Source organism: Oncorhynchus gorbuscha, linkage group LG16, assembly GCF_021184085.1.
Source record: "Oncorhynchus gorbuscha isolate QuinsamMale2020 ecotype Even-year linkage group LG16, OgorEven_v1.0, whole genome shotgun sequence".
Lineage (NCBI taxonomy): Eukaryota > Metazoa > Chordata > Actinopteri > Salmoniformes > Salmonidae > Oncorhynchus > Oncorhynchus gorbuscha.
In genome coordinates, this window is record NC_060188.1 from 39,165,557 (window position 1) to 39,187,497 (window position 21,941).

General features: G+C 42.5%; 2 protein-coding genes across 3 annotated transcripts in view; both read right to left on the reverse strand.

Annotated features, from left to right (window-relative positions):
- Window positions 1-1,984: 1,984 nt before the first annotated feature.
- On the reverse strand, window positions 1,985-4,798 carry LOC124000567 (interleukin-12 subunit beta-like). 2 transcript variants are annotated; one of them, XM_046307042.1, is made up of 9 exons: window positions 4,687-4,798; window positions 4,455-4,545; window positions 3,983-4,261; window positions 3,709-3,814; window positions 3,311-3,477; window positions 2,956-3,107; window positions 2,552-2,682; window positions 2,399-2,429; window positions 1,985-2,296 (listed from the first exon to the last, which is right to left on the reverse strand). In XM_046307042.1, exons 2-8 carry the CDS (start codon window positions 4,543-4,545, stop codon window positions 2,402-2,404), a joined length of 954 nt encoding a protein of 317 aa, XP_046162998.1. In that variant the 5' UTR covers window positions 4,687-4,798; the 3' UTR covers window positions 1,985-2,296; window positions 2,399-2,401. The 2 variants fall into 2 exon arrangements, with proteins under 2 accessions (XP_046162998.1, XP_046163000.1); XM_046307044.1 differs by lacking the exon at window positions 4,455-4,545 and having other exon boundaries at window positions 3,983-4,405; window positions 4,687-4,721.
- A 3,763-nt stretch (window positions 4,799-8,561) lies between these two features.
- Window positions 8,562-21,941, reverse strand: part of LOC123999536 (ubiquitin domain-containing protein 2) — a 66,704-nt gene continuing 53,324 nt past the window's right edge. The window contains exon 3 of the mRNA XM_046305417.1: window positions 8,562-10,635. Coding sequence (XP_046161373.1) covers window positions 10,178-10,635 — 458 coding nt within the window. The 3' untranslated portion in view covers window positions 8,562-10,177. The remainder of the gene's footprint in view (window positions 10,636-21,941) is intronic.

The following is a 21,941-nucleotide window of genomic DNA, read 5'->3' on the forward strand; positions in this document are numbered from 1 at the left end:
AAATGAAGGTACTCTCACAGAGTTTCTAAACCCAGAGGTGTAACATCGCGAGCTTCCGGAAAACGCTTGCGAAACAGACCAAACAGACTAGGTGTTTGAGACGTCAATGGGAGAAGTTAAATAATTATTAGAATAATGTTTTCTCAATCTAAAGGCACAACCTAGATTCGAGACAATGTCTTAGGTAGTTGAACATGCTATTACTCCAACCTTGTGACAAACTGACACATTTTCAATTTTCATCCAAAACTTTATATCAAAGGAGTGCCTTTGATTTGATGGCCTTTAGACCCTAGCTTAAGCTAGCCAACGTCGCCGTGACATCATCTACGGGTGTGATTGGGGATTTCTGTTGGAGAAGCTGTTTTAGCCGGTCTTCATACTGTACTGTCTTTGGTACTATCATTTACCAAGCTGTGTGTACTCTGTCTACATGCATCTTAGGCACTGAATACACACTTGGATAACCGACATTCAGTATGTATGGTAACTCATGTCTGTCGCTGAAGCAGCACTTGGATAACCGACATTCAGTATGTATGGTAACTCATGTCTGTCGCTGAAGCAGCACTTGGATAACCGACATTCAGTATGTATGGTAACTCATGTCTGTTGCTGAAGCAGCACTTGGATAACCGACATTCAGTATGTATGGTAACTCATGTCTGTTGCTGAAGCAGCTGAAGCAGCACTTGGATAACCGACATTCAGTATGTATGGTAACTCATGTCTGTCGCTGAAGCAGCACTTGGATAACCGACATTCAGTATGTATGGTAACTCATGTCTGTTGCTGAAGCAGCACTTGGATAACCGACATTCAGTATGTATGGTAACTCATGTCTGTTGCTGAAGCAGCACTTGGATAACCGACATTCAGTATGTATGGTAACTCATGTCTGTGGCTGAAGCAGCACTTGTCAAACTATTATTTGTTTAGTTCTCAGCTTGTCATATTTGTTACCTCCAGTTAAGTTTGCTTCACAATCACATGGTTTGTAAAAGATGAGGAAACCATCACATTTGTTGTCCTGTGAGATGTCATTTGCAGACTGTTGTACACTCCCCTATGTATATATTTGGACAGTGAAACTAAAATGTTTCATTTGGCTCTATACTCCAGAATTTTGGATTTAAGATCATGTTTTATATGACGCAACAGTCCGTAATGTCACCTTTTTTTATTTTGTGGTATTTTTATACATCAGTTTTACTTTTTAGAAATGAAAGCACTTTATGTATCTAGCCCTCTACCCCCCCACCCACCCACCCATTTGACGGTGTCATAAGTAAGGACAAATTCACTCGTGTAGTATTTGGTCCCATATTCCTAGCACGCGATGACTACATCAAGCTTGTGACTCTACAAACCTGTTGGATGCTTTTGGTTGTTTTGGTTATGTTTCCATTATGTTGTGCACAATAGAAATGAATCAAATTCATCCAAAACGTCTGTATAGTCTAGCTTGATGTAGTCATGGCACGCTAGGAATGTACACCAAATACTACACGTTTGACAATTTAATACACTAATTGAATTTGTCCAAATACTTCAAATTGGGGGACTAGATGCATAAAGTGCATTCATTCCTAAATAGTAAAGCAGAAAACACCTTCAAATAAAAGGTGACATTCTGTACTGTCACCTCATGTAAAACATTTGATCGGAAATACAAAATGCTTCAGTATAGTGCCAAATTAGAAGTTTTAAGTTTCACTGTCCAGGTACGGGGGGGTTGTCGGACAGCGTGAACATGTTTTTAACAAGCGGATACCGGATTCCTGTTGTAAACATATCCTGACTGTAAATAAAAGATGACACTTTTTAGAAAATGAACTTTTCTAGTCAAATTTTTCACACCGTCTCGTCAGTTTTTAATTAGTGTACCCGTTGTACATACTCACCTATTCCAAGTTTCTTAGTCATCTAAATATGATTTGCTTTGTTGATTCCGATGCAAACAAATGAACATGAGCGTGAATCTGTGTGCAGTAGCTTTTTATTTTTGTGTCTATTTAATCATTTAAGCAAACATCTTCGTGCTACAGCAATGAAAACCGTCTTGGAAAAGAGATGAGGAACATAAATAAATGGTGTAATTACATTTCAGAATTTTTACAAATAAATAAATAAAAATCCCCCCCAAAAACATGGTATACTAGCTACATTTCATAACTTGTCTTCAGTATAATGTCAAATATTATTTTCTGTACAATGACCAGCCTATTCCATATTTGGATGTTTTGGTTGAAGCTGAGTGATGGTATGTTGTCGGTCTTAATCTGGGTTTCCTTACCTTTTTACAATAAAGAGACAGAAATTAGACATTTTTCTACAAATGACAATTGATTAAAGTATTGGAATGTTTTGATATATGGGTGATAAGAAGCCATCAAACCTGTCAGTGTTTGTTAGGTTTATTCTTCACCCTGTTGTACAAAGACACGCCAGTCACAAATCTTTCATCTTTGCACAGTTTAGTGCTGTTGAATTTTTTACACATGAAGTTGTGTATTAGAGGGCAGGACACAGTGAACAAGTCTAGACTCACTCATAACGTGTCCACTGGCTCCATTGGGAGTCAACCAGGTCATCCTTTGCCCCGAGGCAGAAACAATATTTTTTGTAGCTGGAACGAACAGTGAATTCTGTTGCATTTATGTTGGTTTCACTTATAAACACCTATCAAAGAGGAGAGATGGTACCATCACCTTATATTTACATCATTTAGCAGATGCTCTTATCCAGAGCGACTTAGAGGAGCAATTCAAGTTAAGTGCCTTTCTCAAGGGAACATCGCACATTTCACCTAGTCAGCGACCTTTCAGTTACTGGCTCAACGCTCTTAACTGCTAGGCTACCTGCCGCCCATGTATCACAGACTAGAGTGTAAATCAAGACATTGGGGATTCCAAGGATAAAATCATTGTACATAAAAAAAGAAGGTGCGTATACCTTTTCCTTAGAGTCACAGCTTGCCTCGTGTTGGACCACTTTGACTCGGAATGTGAGGGGGAAGTAAGGGCAGGGGCGGCTCCATGTCGCTGGGTACCCCCACTGAAATGTGTTCCCCTCCACCTTGGTGATGTCGATCTTGTCTGGTTTCACTGAGGAGGAGACCAGACACAATCAATATTTCTAAAGGGTTAAATTGGATGAAGTGGGGGCCTTGTGAATCCTATGATGTACTGAGCAACATACAGCAAGGATGAAATGAGATGTACTGTATATTAACTCATTCCTGTTATGATGTGATGTTGCTGTTTCCAGTGAATGAGTGTGGAGCACGTGAATCCTGGCCTTACTGTACCTAAATCTCGGATGTAGAAGGGTGTGATGGTGTAGTCCTCTAGGAGGTAGTTAGTCCTGAAGTATACAGTGAGTTTGATGCGGGACAACTCCTCAGCAAAGGGGCAGCTATCCTGGTCCTGACAGGTCATGCCATCACCATCACTGTCTTCGGAGCAAGAGATGGTGCTAGATGAGGAACACAAATCTCCTGGTTAGCCTTGGAGCCCTCTCTCTGAGAGAAGCCTCAGGTCCAAACATAACAACAAATCATAAGCTCTTCCACAGGGAGTCAACGAAGAGAGCATCTGTGCTGCGTTTCAACTTCATGCGACAAGATCGAACGATGTAAACACAAGTACATGAAAGCAGACTATTGTTTCTATTTACTATCCACTGCGCGTGTTTGAAGACTTTTACCTTCCTACTTGGACAAAAACAACAGCTGCTGACTTCCGATATTCGGTCTTCTTCCAAGAGCAATGAAATATTCCACTATAATTTTTCGCCAAACATCTGATGTACCCTGTGTAAAAAGGTTAACCCAATGAAAAAAATGATCTGATTCTATCTTTCTCTCTCACACACACACACACACACACACACACACACACACACACACACACACACACACACACACACACACACACACACACACACACACACACACACACACACACACACACACACACACCATCTGTGTCATGTGACTTCTCGAGGACGCGTCTCATTCTGTTGGGTGATGGTATGTCCTGCACCAACACCAGAGTGTGGTTGAGGTAGTCTCCAGCAGCGTTGTGGCAGCTGTAGTTCCCTCCCATCAGCTCCACCACGTCCACATTTATCTGGTTCCCTTTGTTTTCTAGACGCTCCTTGCCATTCCTCCAGATCACCTCTGTGTCCTGGTAGTCCCCACATCGCAGAGGGACCTGCGTCTCAGTGAAGACCTTTCCATCCACCTTGACGACAAGTACTGGGAACCACATGACCACCAATGTTTTTAGTATAGCCTCCACGTTTAAAACACCTTTTATACAAACGTTTGCATTGCTTTGGTGTCTCCGAAATATGAATATTATGACAGCAGAAGTTCTATAATCAGAAGTAGATAGTGTATCTGTAAAGAGAAGTAGACATAGGTAGAGATAAACAGATAAAACAGTCACCATTTGGCATGAGAGTCACAATGGTCTCATGTTGGCTGCTCGATGCCATATGTAGGATGAGATACAGGACGTTGAGTAGTAACACGTTCATCTGGCAGAAAGAAAATCAAGGGCACTTTCAAGTCTATTGATATCTATTGGATCGAAATGCTAAGGACATTCTCCTGAACCAGACAAAAGTCAGTATACTCCAATCAATAAGCTATACTGTAGTAGTATGTGCATATCTTACCTTGATAATGTGATATAAGCAGAGTGTGAGCCTGGCTGGAGTGTCGTGCTGTCATGTGGACCCAGCCAGTATTTATATATCAGTGGAACAAGGAGTAAAGACCGACACGCTCAAAATCAAAAAAAGTCCAGCCTGTCAGGTTAGAGGAACTGACCTATTGGTATTTATTTAAATGGGATTTGAGAATGTGTGGTCAGTTGAAAGGTCCAATGGAGCTGTTTGTATCTCTATATCAAATCACTTCTGGGCAATAATTAAGTACCTTACTGTGATCGTTTTCAATTAAATGGTCAAAAAGAAACAAAAATAGCTTCCCGGCAAAGAGCTTTTTCTCAAGCAATCATTTTGAAAGGGCTGTCTGGGAGCAGGGGCGTCATGCACCCGCAAAATCTGAGGGGGCACAAAATGCATGAGGATGGCTGGAGGGTGGTCCGTAGGGGGTAGGCCCCTCCGTCCGGAAGTTGGAGAATTTTGCATTTCTCAAACACCTGAAACAACTTTTTCCTGCAATCTAGAGCCATGATCATTATGATTAATTCTATGTAAAAAAAAAGTTTATTTTCCTGCATATCTAAGCATACCTCTGTCCTCCTGACTCGTGGTTATTTTTTAATGAAACTAAATATGCTTCTATGTGTCCTATTTAGTAATCTCTTGCTTTTCTAAAGTCTACCAATCTTGCCAGCAGGCATGCCAGCTAAGAAAGTTAGACAAGCTATCCACTCGAATTTTCACATTTTACAAACTCATATTGTGGAAATATATATAAAACACAGTAAATCATGTTTTTGACTGCACTGGGCCTTTAATTAAGAACTCGACTACTGAATGGATGGGGGCTCTATTTTTGCAACTTCTGTGGTATGGTGACTGATGTCACTACCTGAGAGGGACGTAGCAGTGATGCAATCCATTCATCTGCCATGAGAGCGAATGACCAGGCATCTCAAGATCCCATACTGGTTTCTCTTTTTTGCAGGGGCATGACTTTGTTCTAACTTTGTGTGGGCTCCATCCTGGCTGTGCTATCATATGACAAGTCACCAACACCAGAGGGACCCAATGAATCCTGGACGTGCAGTAGGAGGCTGAGACTAAAGATGACACAGCGATGAAGGGGAACTGGAAATAGTTGGGCTGAGGTGGGAATCACGTAACACTGGCTACCTAGTATCTAACCACGCTCGAGACGTGTCATCAAGGAACTGGAACAGGGAAATGTGTCTGAGGTTCAAGCATAGCGCCTCAAGTTCATTGTGATGTAAAACATATGAAAGTTTCTGAGGGTTCCTGAATGTGTACCTAATAGCTATGTACTGAATAAAAAAAGAAACATCCTCTCACTGTCAACTGCATTTATTTTCAGCAAACTTAACATGTGTGAACTGAACAACAGAAATGGAATAATGTGTCCCTGAACAAAGGGGGGGGGGGTCCAAATGAAAAGTAACAGTCAGTAGCTGGTGTGGCCACCAGCTGCATTATGTACTGCAGTGCATCTCCTCCTCATGGACAGCACCAGATTTGACAGTTCTTGCTGTGAGATGTTACCCCACTCTTCCACCAAGGCACCTGCAAGTTCCCAGACATTTCTGGGGGGAATGACCCTAGCCCTCACCCTCTGATCCAACAGGTCCCAGACATGCTCAATGGGATTGAGATCCGCACTCTTCGCTGGCCGTGGCACAACACTGACATTCCTGTCTTGCAGGAAATCATGCACAGAACGAGCAGTATGGCTGGTGGCATTGTCATGCTGGATGGTCATGTCAGGATGAGCCTGCAGGAAGGGTATCACATGAGGGAGGATGTCTTCCCCGTAATGCACAGCATTGAGATTGACTGCAAAGCTCAGTCCGATGATGCTGTGACACACCGCCCCAGACCATGACGGACCCTCCACCTCCAAATTGATCCCGCTCCAGAGTACAGGCCTCAGTGTAACGCTCATTCCTTCGACGATAAACGTGAATCTGACCATCACCCCTGGTGAGACAAAACAGCGACTTGTCAGTGAAGAGCACTTTTTGGAGGGATTGTGCTTTCCTGGTGTAACTTGGGCAGTTGTTGTTGCCATTTTGTACTTGTCCCGCTCTGTGAAGTTATTGGGATTTTTATGAATTATCTTTGAAAGACAGGGTCCTGAAAAAGGGACGTTTCTGTTTTTGCTGAGTTTATCTCAAATAATCTAATGAAAGGTTTTCTTCATTTATATACTTCATATCATTGTGTAATTTGTTTTTGAATAGCTTATCCCCCGACACTGTGCAAACCAATTCAGAGGCAAATGAACCTAATCAGAATGTATGTTTTTATGGTAAATGAAACTGTGATTGCCTTATGAAACGCGGGGGACAGAATCTCAATCTGTGTGCTCCTTTGACTCGGCCATGTTGGCTTCATATGTTCGTACCATTGGGATGCATGGTAGAGTTCATTAGCAGCAGCAGCATCCTCCCCCAGATAAGATGGCCTACTAATTCGCCTAGCGTTGGAATGTTGATTAGATACGGCATCCGTTTACAGAGGAATGGATTATACCATCAGACTAATTGCAAAGGAGCTGAGAGCATTAGAGTCTTTCCCAATGACTTCCTCTTGGGTGGCGCTGTAGCTGTCAGAGGGCCTCTCTCAATGTCATACACTACAATTAATGTCACTCATTTGATGAATTCATAATAACGGGCTACATTGTTTGGCTTCCTGTAGTTGGATTCAGGGACGTTATTGTCGCAGAGGATTGTATCATATCGTCGGGTGGATGTGTCATGGCACGTGCTGTTTTGGGTCTACTGAGAAGTAGACAAATGCATTATTGTGAGCCCCACACCCCTGAATGTAAGTAGCTAGCTGTATAACGTGAAAAGCAAAGACAAAACTTTGATGTTCCTACATCAGCTCTGGGTTTCCCTCTCCTAAATACATCATACCAGGCTTTCACATGGGTAGGGGAAATTCCCCATAATTTGTAGTAAAGTATGAAAATATTACAAGGGCAAAAGTCCACAAGCTAAACAACTCATAATTTATGGCTGACAGCAGACTTTCCTCAAGCAGGATAAAACAGGATTAGGGCCACGGGCTGCCTCATGGACAGGAGTGGATGTTGGTTTGCGTGCCATGGGTGGCCAGGCAAATGAGTATATGCACAGAATATCTAGTCTTCCTAACATGGCCATAAGGTCTCATCTCTCTCTCTCCACTGTGATAAAACCAAGTGATTTACTCTCTGTCAGCAGATTAAAGGAAATATGGAACCACGATCACAAAGCTGCTTCCCTGTTTTTCATTGTCTTTCCAATAGGTGGAATCCCACAGAGGAAGTGGAGGACATTTCTTCCTCCACAGCTGCAGACGTAGGTCAATATCCTCTAAACCCACAACAAAACGTCAGTGTACTCAAACTCTGAACCTCTATCGGGGTCATTAGGCACGAAATGGGAGAAACCTACATTTTACAGCTCATTCTATTTTCTATTTTAAAATCATGTTAATATTTCATATATTTTTTGGTGATAAGGCCCCACTGAGGGCCAGGATTATTACGGACACGTGATAATCTGAAGTACCCTAAAGAGCCACTAGATGTCTTGTGATAGATTACATCAAATCCTTGAAAGATACCATGATTCTGGTAGTTTACTGATAAACCTAAGACGGTTTCCAGTAATATACCCTCCCTTTGCAACCCTATTCTTCACACCTGTGTGAAGTAGAACCCACAGCTAGTATTCTATACAGGAAAGGTCATATTCCAAATAGGCTGGTTCTGTTCTTCAAACATGACTCTAATTCCATTTAGTTCTGCTTTCTAACTGAAACCCCCAGAGGCTCTTCTACTTCCAACAAATGGTCCAATGAAATGAGAGAGATTGTGGAGTACAAATGTTGGTCAATTTAATTAAAAACATTCTATTTCAAAATATGCAACTAAGGTTTCTGAAATGCATTTTTCATGAATAAGTCTTGATGTGCCTTAGCACACTCATACACACAAAGAGAGAAGCAGAAAAATGTTACTCAAAGTCTTAACAGCTACAGGAGTACAGGACAAGACCTCTGGTGTGACATGTCAACACTCCACAGTACAACCCCTCGAGACCTGCTAAGGTCGTAACCTCTTCTTGGTATGTTCTGAGGTCTGGCTCTTGTCACCAGAAGATATTGTGCACATGAACATAGCTGCACATCCAACACTTTCCCTCGACAACCTCTCAAACATGCATTTACTCTCGCTCACTCTCTATCACACACACACACACACAAAATTGAATATACACTGCGCTGATAAGTATTTTAAAGTATAGTGAAGCAGAATTTCTATACACAGTGCTAGTAACACTTTGCGATGACTGACACCTCATCCCAGCACATTCAGTTTGCATGTTTTCCTTTCTTTTATTTTTTAGTTCTGCACCTGTAATAACTGGAAACCTACTGTATTTCCATCTCAAGCAAATATCAGGTGCACACAGACAACTGTAGAGTGAGTGTCAAGTTTACACGATGGGATGTACACTGGAGAATGAGAAGGACGGCCTACTAACTTCACAAACCAAGACAGGAATTTAAAAGGTATAGTTCAGAGCATGTGATTCGTCTGCTTAAGAGTTGACTGGCAGAGCTACATGTAATGTCTGCAGAAAGAAGCTACAGGTCAAGACTGTTACAGGTAGGATGCATAACAAAGAGAGCAATAGAAGGACAGACAGCTGACTGACTAGAAGCTATAGAGGAGATGGAGAGCAGGCAGGCAGGTAAGAGGTTCTGGAACTTTGACCCAGTCCTCCAAATCAATACAGAATCATCCTTGACAAAGACAAGGACTAAAATGCAACAGCAGTGAAATCAAAACAAGAGTAAAAACAATGCAAAATGAAAAAGTTGTTACTGTATATTCTTCCCCGTTCCTTATAGTTTCCCCAGATCTTTATTTTTTTGGTTGTTCAGTTTCCACTAAAAGCAAGACAAGTTTTTAAAAATAGTTTTTATAAAAGGTTGATTTGTTAAAAGTCAGGTTGGCAGGTGGTCCTGTCTTGTGGTTGAGTCTCTTCCTGCTCCTGGTTGGTTGTCTTCAATCGAGGAGGCGGAGTCTTCCTGTTCCGGCTGAGACACAGACACACCCCTGCTGCTATCCTAGCATGCCTTGCAGAATAACCTCGCCGTCCCGTCGAGGAGGGAGAAGAGGTAACACAGCTTAACAAACACTCAACTGGAAATAAACCCTTTCAATGGCTCTCTAGTCCTGTTTCAGCCCATTTGCAGACACGTGTTTAATCTTCTACCTGCTTAGCTCCTTCACACACACACACACACACACACACACACACACACACACACACACACACACACACACACACACACACACACACACACACACACACACACACACACACACACACACACCGCTCTCGCTCGCTTTCTTAGACACAAGCTGGTCCTCCCATTGTGGTCCTCTCTCCTCCTGCATGCCTTCTCCGGGTGCCAGGCACTAGTTTTCCACGGGTGTGGGGTCCTGGGGTAGTGTGGCGGGTGTGGCTGGTATGGGGGTGGGCGGTGCCTGGGTGGGCAGGGGGACGGGCGGCTGGCTGACGATCACCTGCACCACGTAGTCCCTGGAGATCTTCAACTCCTCCAGCTTCATCTTGTCCGTGAGTGGCCGGCCCGAGAAGAACCAGCGCTGGGTGGCCGCCGCCACGCCCTCCACCGTCTGCAGCCGGCGCTTCATGTGCTGCACCGTGTCCGTGGTCCTCACCGCCAGGCGCAGGTCCCGGCCTGTAGACAAGCGCAGGCGCAGCTGGCACTCCTGGCCCTCGCTGGGTGGCGGCTCGCTGACCTCCAGACTCTCCAGGTCACTCTTCTCCTCGATCATGTTGACAGGTGGAGACAGGCAGTAGACTGGCAGCTGGTAGCGGTTCCCCAGCTCATCATAGCACTCAGTCAGTGCGCCTGCAGGGGGACACAGAAGGACAGAGGAACAAAGTCACCCAAGGAACAGGACAGACCATTGACTTCTGATTATTCACTCAGTCTGACTTAGTCAGTTCAAAATCCTTCCCTCATATTCAGAGGACTGTGAATATTGTCTTTTCATCCGTTTTGCTCGATAACATTCTAGCTATTGCATTTCTAGTGAAATGATGTTTCCCGTACTCTCAATCTCTCGCCCTCTGCTCGTTTTGATCAATTATGCCGTATGGGTGTTTTTTTTTAATGTCATGATGATCATGATGGAATGTTGAGTTTGACAAAATAGATGAATGTGACAGAGTGACCCAGTGGAAGACTATACAGCCTAAACAGACAGACAAGTATCCCTCAGTCAACTGTAGTAGTGACACTGTGGCTGCTCCTCCTTGTGAATGGCCTGTCATGGGAAGTGAGAGTGGCGAGTGAGAGTTGGAGAGAGGGAGAATGGAGAGAAATTAGAGTTTAGTTTAGGATCCCCATTAGTTAATGCAGATGCATTAGCTACTCTTCCTTGGGACCACACAAAACGTACAAATACCCAACAAAGTACAGAACAGTTATAGATAGACAAGAAAAACATGACATACATAACATTCTAAATAAATTCTATAGAGTTACATAATGGAAAGACAACAAAAATACTATTTACACACTATTCATAAATACAGTACATATTCATATTCTTATATTACAGTGCAGAATAAATCGTTTTTTTCTCTCCTCTCAATCCACACACACACACACACACACACACACACACACACACACACACACACACACACACACACACACACACACACACACACACACACACGCACACACACACACACACACACACACACACACACACACACAACCCTATAATGACAAAGCAAAAACAGATGAGATTTTTGCTAATGTATATATAAAAAAAACAGAAATATCACATTTACATAAGTATTCAGACCCTTTACTAAGTACTTTGTTGAACACCTTTGGCAGCGATTACAGCCCGAGTCTTCTTGGGTATGATGCTACAAGCTTGGCACACCTGTATTTGGAGAGTTTCTCCCATTCTTCTCTGCTTATCCTCTCAAGCTCTGTCAGGTTGGATGGGGAGTGTCGCTCAGTTATTTTCAGGTCTTTCCAGAGATGTTCGATCGGGTACAAGTCCGGGCTCCGCCTGGGCCACTTGTCCCAAAGTCAGTCCTGCATTGTGTTGTCTGTGTGCTTAGGGGTGTTGTCCTGATGGAAGGTGAACCTTCGCCCCAGTCTGAGGTCTTGAGTGCTCTGGAGCATGTTTTCATCAAGGATCTCTCTGTACTTTGCTCCGTTCATCTTTCCCTCCAGCCTGACTAGTCTCCCAGTGCCTGCCGCTGAAAAACATCCCCACAGCATGATGCTGCCACCACCATGCTTCATCATAGGGATGGTACCAGGTTTCCTCCAGATGTGATGCTTGGCATTCAGGCCAAAGAGTTCAATCTTGGTTTCATCAGACCAGAGAATTGTGTTTCTCATAGTGTTTGTAGGTGCCTTTTGGCAAACTCCAGGTGGGCTGTCTTTTACTGAGGAGTGGCTTCCGTCTGGCCACTCTACCTTAAAAGGCCTGATTGGTGGAGTGCTGCAGAGATGGTTGTCCTTCTGGAAGGTTCTCCCATCTCCACAGAGAAACTTGGTCACCTCCTTGACCAAGGCTCTTATTCCCTGATTGCTCAGTTTGGCCGGGCGGCCACATCTAGGAAGAGTCTTGGTTGTTCCAAACTTCTTCCTTTTAAGAATGATGAAGGCCACACTGTGTTCTTGGGGACCTTCAGTGCTGCATACATGTTTTGGTACCCTTCCCAGATCTCTTTAATCCTGTCTTGGAGCTCTATGGACAGTTCATTTGACCGCATGGCTTGGTTTTTGCTCTGACATGCACTGTCAACTCTGGGACCTTATATAGACAGGTGTGTCTTTCCAAATCATGTCCAATCAATTGAATTTGTAGAGACATCTCAAGGATGGTCAATGGAAACAGGATGCACCTGAGCTCAATTTCGAGTCTCATAGCAAAGGGTCTGAATACTTGTGTAAATAAGATATGTTTTTTATTTGTAAGACATATGAAAACATTTCTACAATTTTCGCGTTGTCATTATGGGGTATTATGTGTAGATTGGTGAGTACATTATTTTTATTTAATCCATTTTAGAATAAGGCTGTAAGGTAACAAAATGTTGAAAAAGTCAAGGGGTCTGAATACTTTCCAACTGCGCTGTAGATTGTCATTATGGAACCTATTTCCAACCCTCTTTCCATAAAACATTAACATGCTATAACTGATGCACATCAAGAAATAACGGAGACAATGCAATGGAAAACGATTTTGGTTTAAACTGCATTCCAATGTAGACTTAGCGGAAAGAAGAAAAACGCATGCTCAGTTCTTGGGAAATTTGAAAGGGAAGTTCAGGAATTCCCCCGCGTGGTTCTTTTTATAGGTGGGTGGGGATAAAGTCTTCAATGAAACGGACATTAAATGTGAAGAATGATACATTTGTTTCTATTGGGCATAATGTAGCCTATTCATTTATATGATACAATAAATATGTTGAAATGAAGATATCTCTGGAGTCATCGCAAATCAATTGGTGCCACTTGTGTAGCCTACCGGGAGATGGAAAACGGATGAAATAAATAGCCCATAACTTCAGTTTATTGTTGTAGCCTTGTGTTATTATGCAGTTATTAAATGGGCATGTTTAGTTCATTCAATTGGAAGTTATCAAAGCTCTATCGCAATTGTCGATTAGAACGTATTAGATTGACGGTAACTATTCAGATTAGAGGCTACAGGTAAAACAAATGTTTTTTATTAAACACTGGCTGTTGTTGACAATAATATTTATATGAATTGAATATGCTTAATATTTAATTCAGTGATTGAAATTATCACCCACTCCTCAGTAGCCTAATCCAGCAGGCTATTGGGAAACACAAGCACTTCTTATCTCGAAATTGACTCACTATTCATGTTGAATAACTTAGTCTGCAGTATTGCCTAGGCTACTGTAGACTATCTGAAATGAGATTTAGGCCTATCAGGGGCTATAGGCTACCTGGGTTTATATAAGCAAACCATGGCATAGTTGCAATCATAAACCCAGATCTGTAGCCTGTGCCTATTGAAATGACAAGTCAATCTCGCAAATGGGCCATTTATAACGGTTTTTAGTCTTAACATCGGGCACAATTGCCAGAAAACAGCCTAGCATACATTTTTAGACGTTCGTTCTAAAAAAGAAAACATTTAATGTTTTAATACATTAAATAAAAAATAAAAAATGTAGCTCAAGATTGTAGGTTCCCGTAGGAAACACTGACCAACACTTTTGGTTCCTACCCCTGTCACAATAACTCCTCCCTGGCATTTTCATTATTTTTCATGTCAAACAACACTGGCTGCATTCCAAACATATAAAAAGACATCCTCTCCCCTCAGCCCTCAAATATGGTGGACACTTCTGATGACGTATGATGAGTTGACACTTGCAAGGCAAGGGAAGAATGAATTAATTCATTTTAAATGGATAGCCCTTGCCCAGAAATGTGTCACTCGTTCGTCCCACGGTTGTGTTTTCAGTCATCATGGAACCACCGGTAGCTATTGTGTGCTTTATATGCACTACAGTTAATTATGATCGCATTTCATATCTTGGCTAGAAGACAACGCATCCGCAGACATCGAATGTTAGCCATCCGACGATATCAGGTAAATCGAATATTAATGTGATGTCAGAAAAAGTTGCATGCGCTAGCTAACGATTCCAAAAGCTACTCAAAGCAAATTTAGAACTTGTATTATTTAAAAAAAACATAAAATACCGTCAAAATGGGAAAGAAACTATGATATTTGGGCCATATTGCCCAGCCCTACAAACAGCCCAACCCTCCACACACCCCTTTGAATAGCACACACAGGCACACATAGAATCTGGTTTAGTGCAAAGGCTGAGAAACAGCACCCTCGTGATAAAATGATCAAATGTGTGGTGAAGGTGAGGTGATTCACAGATGTCTCGCAGACCGTGTACATTTAGAGATAAAAGCCAGTCCTGTTTGGATAAAGGTGTCTACTAAATGGCATAATATTATATGATTCACCTTTATTTCCCAATCCCCTCGATCAAAGCTGGGATTATCTGGAGCTCTCTTTTTATGTCACACACTTTTCTGTCACATCAGCACACAGGACTATAAAAGGAAATACCAATGAATAACTAAGACTCAACGGTGTCAAGCAGGGTCTCAGTTGATCATTGTTTTATGTTGGGACAGACCATGTCAATACTCCAGTCACCACTCATCATACAGAGGCTACTTTGACAATATGACACACTCAATAATGTCACCAGAATAAACAACGGTAACAGCACTTCAGAAGCAACATGAGACTCTGCAAGCATGTTGATTTGACGAGGATCATTAAGTACTGGCTTTCTACTCTCAACGGCTCTTATCACAGGAGTACTTCATATGGATGAGAGAGAGGGAGAGACGGAGAGGGAGGGAGAGAGAGAGGGGAGAGAGGTAGAAAGAGAAAGAGAGAACGAATGAAAGGAAAGAGGATTGATAAGGAAAGAGCAATCTTGAGGAGGGTGAAGAGTGTCTGTAAGGAGTTGTGTTCGCAGTGATTGGAGAGGGTGTGTTACAGTTAGCACCCCAGTTCTGTCACTCAAGATCGTGCGAGTGGCTGAGTGAGGGGGCATTGAGTGACGCATGGCTTTCTCCTCAGCGAGCAGTCAATGACAGGCAGAAGCACAACAATACAGCTTTCAGCAGTTTCTTTATCACGCCGTCTGATTTTTTGACAACACTTTTCACTCTAGATGCAAATCACATTCAAACAGCCTGCCTCTGTCTCTGTGCTGTGCAGTGGCAGAGCCCCACCTGTTTTGAACCCCACCTGTTTAGCTTTTTAAAAAAAAAAGTGTTGTTGCCTGCTTTGCATGTTATTTTGACATTTTGTCACATATCAGTTTGCAAACAATGTAAAAATAAATAAACAGAGTTAATAAAGCGGCATATAAACATGGTCTCTTTTTTGCTTTCTTGTGTAAGGCAGCTCAAAATGCAGGTGTTTCAGCCGAGCTCAGTGCTTTCTGTGGTGGAGGAGCAGACAGTGGAAAATACAGAGAGTATGGGGTTGGCAATTTTCTCTAGTTGCGCCGTGATTGGCTCAGTGTTCTGTCACTCATGGGGACACGACGTCGCCGCAAAATCTACAGGGAAAGCTAGAAAGTTCAAGCCCCCTTGGGTGCTGCCACAGATTTACATTTGAAGGCTCAAGGTCATTGGCCACAGATAAAATGACGTCAAATCACGTTATCTACCGTGGCTTTGATTGGACTGATCATGTCAACATTATACTTTCAAAATCTTAGTCCAAAAATGTATTGTATGCTACTGCATAAATGATGAAATATGCCAGGAAGATATGCATACTGTAGCTAAGAAAGTAATACTAAATGTATGTTGTGGAGTTAGCTGTTAGCAACCCATGTGCCTCACTGTAATAATTTGGTCACTTTCTCCCCCATAACTTAGCCTACTGTGTAGCCTATAGCCTGTTTTAGAGAAATGTCATCATCAAATATTGTAAGAGCTTTCATTGTATGCTTATATGCCGCATTTATTTATCCTACGGGGAGAATAATGTAAGAATGGCCCATGTTCTGAATTCTGTCCCTGTACATTTCAAAAGTGCTAAATAAATAGTTATATTGACTATGTCCGTCTTTGCTCGCTCATTAATGTCTTAATCGAAATTACAGTTTGCCTTTTTTCCCCTCATTGTTCTCTTATGCATTTTTTTACATTTGAGTAATTTAGCAGACGATTACTGAAATCAAACCCACAACCCCAGCATTGCAAGCACCATGCTCTACCAACTGAGCTACACGGGAGCATAGTTTGTGCATCTCAATTGTCAGTAGAAACCACATTTGTTTAAGCAAGTCAGCCATATCAGCTATGTTTTTCAAAAAGGCAGTAAATGAGGCTGAATTAACTGTTTCGCTGCCAGACAAGGCTCCGCTGATAGCCAGGTGTAGCGGTGGTAAGGTGTTGGGACAGCTTTATGTAGAGGCCCTAACAGTTTGTGGACACCGCTTGTCACAGTTAAAGTGCAATTAATGTATTGTTTAGTGTTGTGTGGTGGCTTTGCTGGTATGCGCCCCCAAATTTTGAGTTGGAACGGTGGAATAGGCAGAATATAATAACACAACAACTGATGGCAGTATCTAACTACTGTAGCTAACTAGCAGACTGTATCTAGCCTGCAAGCTAGAAAGCAACGCAAAAGGGATTGCAAACAGGTTAGCATAACTCTAGCCAAACAAAACATTGTTTTTCTAAATATTAGCTAGCTGGCTAGCATTTATGAGGCCAGCAACTGCATTCCTCCAACATTATAATGAAAAGGTGCCTCTTGTTCCCAAATCAGAAGTTCTCTGGAAACTTGTGGGAGGAGTGCTGATGACGTCGCCAACTGTATGCGCTGTCGGTTTCCTGATTGCATCCAGACTGAGCAGAAATCCAAACACAATGCATTCCTGACCACCTCCTGAAGTGGTCAGCCAGACCTGAACACAATCAGACCACAAGGCGACTTTTGTGCGTCCAGACTAGAGGTCGAGCGATTAATCAGAATGGCCGATTAATTAGGGCCGATTTCAAGTTTTCATAACAATCGGAAATCGGTATTTTTGGGCGCCGATTTCTGATTATTCTCTTTATTTATTTATTTATTATTATTATTATTTTTTAATACCTTTTATTTAACTAGAACATCCAATAGTCAAAGGTATATGAAATACAAATGGTATGGAGATAAATAGTCCTATAAATACTGTATTAACTACAACCTAAAACCTCTTACCTTGGAATATTGAAGTCTCATGTTAAAATGAACCACCAACTTTCATATGTTCTCATGTTCTGAGCAAAGAACTTAAACGTTAGCTTTTTTACATGGCACATATTTTACATGGCACAAATTACTTTCTTCAACACTTTGTTTTTGCATTATTTAAACCAAATTGAACATGTTTCATTATTTATTTGAGGCTAAATTTGATTTTATTGATGTTTTATATTAAGTTAAAATAAGTGTTAATTCAGTATTGTTGTAGTTTTCATTATTACAATTTTTTTTTAATCGGCCGATTAAGCGGCTTTTTTGGTCCTCCAATAATCGGTATCGCCGTTGAAAAATCAATTGACTTTTTTTGGCCTGTCTTTTTTTGAAGAAGAATTTTACCCCCTTTTCTCTCCAATTTCGTGGTATCCAATTGTTTTTAGTAGCTACTATCTTGTCTCATCGCTACAACTCCCGTACGGGGAGAGACGAAGGTTGAAAGTCATGCGTCCTCCGATACACAACCCAACCAAACCGCACTGCTTCTTAACACAGCGCGCATCCAACTCGGAAGCCAGCCACACCAATGTGTCGGAGGAAACACTGTGCACCTGGCAAACTTGGTTAGCGCGCACTGCGCCTGGCCCGCCACAGCAGTCGCTAGTGCGCGATGAGACAAGTTTTCATTTTCACATTTTACCCACGTGCGTTCTACCGGCCAAACCCTCCCTAACCCAGACGACGCTAGGTCAAATTGTGCGTCACCCCACGGATCTCCCGGTCACGGCCGGTTACGACAGAGCCTGGGCGCGAACCCAGAGTCTCTGGTGGCACAGCTGGCGCTGCAGTACAGCGCCCTTAACCACTGCGCCACCTGGGAGGCCCCAAACCCGTCTTTTCAATGCGATCTTGTTTTTCTGATAGCAGAAGTCGTACGTAAGTGTCAATTGTAGACACGACCTTCAAGACACGACCAAAGGTCTTACATTATAGAAAGCCTGGGCTGTGGAACAGATGATGACTGGACTGTAGCCTATGTTGTAGGGCTGCAGCATCACTGTGTGAAGAGAAAACATACGGTAGTCAAATGGTGTCACTGATATACTGTACAGTCTTCAGGGGGTTGAAATGGAGATACAGACAGGTTAGAAAAATACTATCCGTTTACCTACATGCTACCCAGACTCCATGCTCCGGCCAAACGCTAACCCACGGCTACGGACATTAGTTCCTTCTCAGCAGTGAGTCTGGATCGGAGTATTTTTTCCGACCCTTAGTCCAGAAACCGATGGATTAGACCCGAGCCAGAACGCACGTGGGTAAAATGTGAAAATGAAAATGTGTCATTGGCTTTGATACTCTGACTGGTTAAAGACGATTCAACCGCTCATTACTTTTTTTCGTACAACACCCCCCCCAGTCTATTTCTCCTCAGCCAATTACAAAAAAGGCTTGATTTTACCTTGAGTATCATTTAAAAACAGCTAAGCGTTTCTCTCTGTTGAAAACTATAAAGCCCATCCACCTCATACATATAAGACTTATTTGATCTATGTCAACATGGTAGTAATGGTATAAAAAGAGAGTGAGCGATGTCTGGCCTCTGGAGACACTACCATCATTATTACTCAGTCTCCCTGTCTTTACTGAGGCTCAGCAAACAGTACATCTGGCCCCAGTCAGCCTCTCTAGACCAGACCAGTCACTGCAGTGCAGTCAGTCAGTCAGTCCCACACAGCCAAGCAGGTAGTGGGGAGAGACCTACATATATTTTTTTTCAAATAATTTATTGGGTAAAAAAAGGCAATCCTTTTCACTATGCAGAGTGTGTAGTATGCTACTGTTCAGTTATGGAGATTAACTACAGCCTCTTCACTGTCAGGCATCAATCAAATCACATCAGTTTAGCTTGAAGGCCACAACCATCGGGACAAGATGAATACCTATGTAAGAATGCTGTTCGTTGACTATTGCTCAGCAGTTAATACCATAGTACCCTCCGAGCTATCATTAAGCCCGAGGCCCTGGGACTGAACCCCACCCTGTGCAATTGGGTCCTGGACTTCCTAACAGGCCACCCCCAGGTGGTGAAGGTAGGAAACAACACCTCCACATCGCTGATCCTTAACACTGGGGCCCCACAAGGGTGCATGCTCAGCCCCCTCCTGTACTCCCTGTTCATCCATGACTGCATGGCCATGCACGCCTCCAACTCAATCATCAAGTTTGCAGATGACACAACAGGGTGGTGCGGTCTGCACAACACATCAGCGGATGCAAACTACCTGCCCTCCATGACAATATTATTATTATTTTTTACATTTTAAAAAAACATTTATTTGACTAGGCAAGTTAAGAACAAATTCTTATTTTCAATGACGGTCTAGGAAAAGTGGGCCTTGTTCAGGAGCAGAACAACAGATATTTACCCTGTCAAGCTCAGGGATTCGAACTTGCAAGTCCAAGTGGTTAGAGTCCAACGCTTTAACCACTAGGCTACCTGCCGCTACAGAACCTGATGTCACAGAAACGCCAAAAAGCCATATCTCAGACTGGCCAATAAAAACAAAAGATTAAGATGTGCAAAAGAACACAAAACACTGGACAGAGATATGGCTTTTTCTTTGCAACTCTGCCTAGAAGGCCAGCATCCCGGGGTCACCTCTTCACTGTTGATGTTGAGACTGGTGTTTTGTGGGTAATATTTAATGGAGCTGCCAGTTGAGGACTTTGAGGCGTTTGTTTCTCAAACTAGACACTAATGTACTTGTCCTCTTGCTCAAATGTGCCTCCCACTCCTCTTTCTATTAGAGCCAGTTTGCGCTGTTCTGTGAAGGGAGTATTACACAGCGTTGTACGAGATCTTTAGTTTCTTGCCAATTTCTTGCATGGAATAACCTTCATTTCTCAGAACAAGAATAGACTGACGAGTTTCAGAAGAAAGATCTTAGTTTCTGGCCATTTTGAGCCTGTAATCGAACCCACAAATGCTGATACTCCAGATACTAAACAAGTCTAAAGGCGAACAGTTTTATTGCTTCTTCAATCAGAACAACAGTTTTCAGCTGTGCTAACATAATTGCAAAAGGGTTTTCTAGTGATCAAATAGCCTTTTAAAATTATAAACTTGGATTAGCTAACCCAACGTGCCATTGGAACACAGGAGATGGTTGCTGATAATGATAATGGGCCTCTGTACGCCTATGTAGATGTCATAAGGTGAATGCACCAATTTGTAAGTCGCTCTGGATAAGAGCGTCTGCTAAATGACTTAAATGTAAATGTAGATATTCCACTAAAAATCTGCCATTTCCAGCTACAATAGTCATTTACAACATTAACAATGTCCACACTGTATTTCTCATGAATTTGATGTTATTTTAAATGGACAAAAAAGTTGCTTTCTTTCAAAAACAAGGGCATTTCTAAGTGACCCCAAACTTTTGAACGGTAGTGTAGAGCCAGCCAAACATCTTTCTCTGTTTTACTCCTGGACATGTTCTATGTGCGCAACATAACAGGATGTGGTAATAGACCATTTTTCTTTCCTATATATAAATGTAATGCGTTCTCAGGGAGAATGAGGTAAGTGATTGTGAAGGACATGGCGGTGCGGTGCGTGCTGAGACTAGGCGGGACTGGAGACTAATTCTCTCCATTCATCTCCTCCTATGAACTGTAACTCGGTAAAATTGTTAATTGTTGCATGTTGCGTTTTTTGGGGGGGAATATACAGTGTATTAGGAAAGTATTCGGACCCCTTGACTTTTTCCACATTTCGTTACGTTACAGCCTTATTCTAAAATTGATTAAATTATTATTCAACCTACACACAATACCCCATAATGACAAAGAGAAAAAAATATATTTTTTAAATGTTGTTTTTACATAAGTATTCAGACCCTTTGCTATGAGACTCAAAACTGCGCTCAGGTGCATCCTGTTTCCATCATCCTTGATATTTCTACAACTTGGGAGTCCACCTGCGGTAAATTAAATTGATTGGACATGATATGGAAAGGCACACACCTGTCTATACAAGGTCCCACAGTTGACAGTGCATGTCAGAGCTCCGAGACAGGATTGTGTTGAGGCACAGATCCGGCGGGAACCAAAAAATGTCTTCAGCATTGAAGGTCTCCAAGAGCACATTAACCTCCATCATTCTTAGATGGAAGAAGTTTGGGACCACCAAGAGCTGTCCACCCAGCCAAACTGAGCAATCAGGGGAGAGGGGCCTTGGTCAGGGAGGCGACCAGGAACCCTGTGGGCACTCAGTCAGAGCTCCAGAGTTCCTCTGTGGAGATGGGAGAGCCTTCCAGAAGGACAACCATTTCTACAGCACTCCACCAATCAGGGGCCTTTATAGTAGAGTGGCCAGACAGAAGCCACTCCTCAGTAA

Excerpts from the sequence above, each read along its gene's own strand:
- LOC124000567 (XM_046307042.1), bottom strand. The coding sequence starts at position 4,545 with ATGAACGTGTTACTACTCAACGTCCTGTATCTCATCCTACATATGGCA. Across the intron at positions 2,683-2,955 it reads GCTGTGACTCTAAGGAAAAG|GTGTTTATAAGTGAAACCAA; the intron begins GTATACGCACCT and ends CCTCTTTGATAG. Across the intron at positions 2,430-2,551 it reads AGCCAGTGGACACGTTATGA|GGTGAAGAATAAACCTAACA; the intron begins GTGAGTCTAGAC and ends TTTGTACAACAG.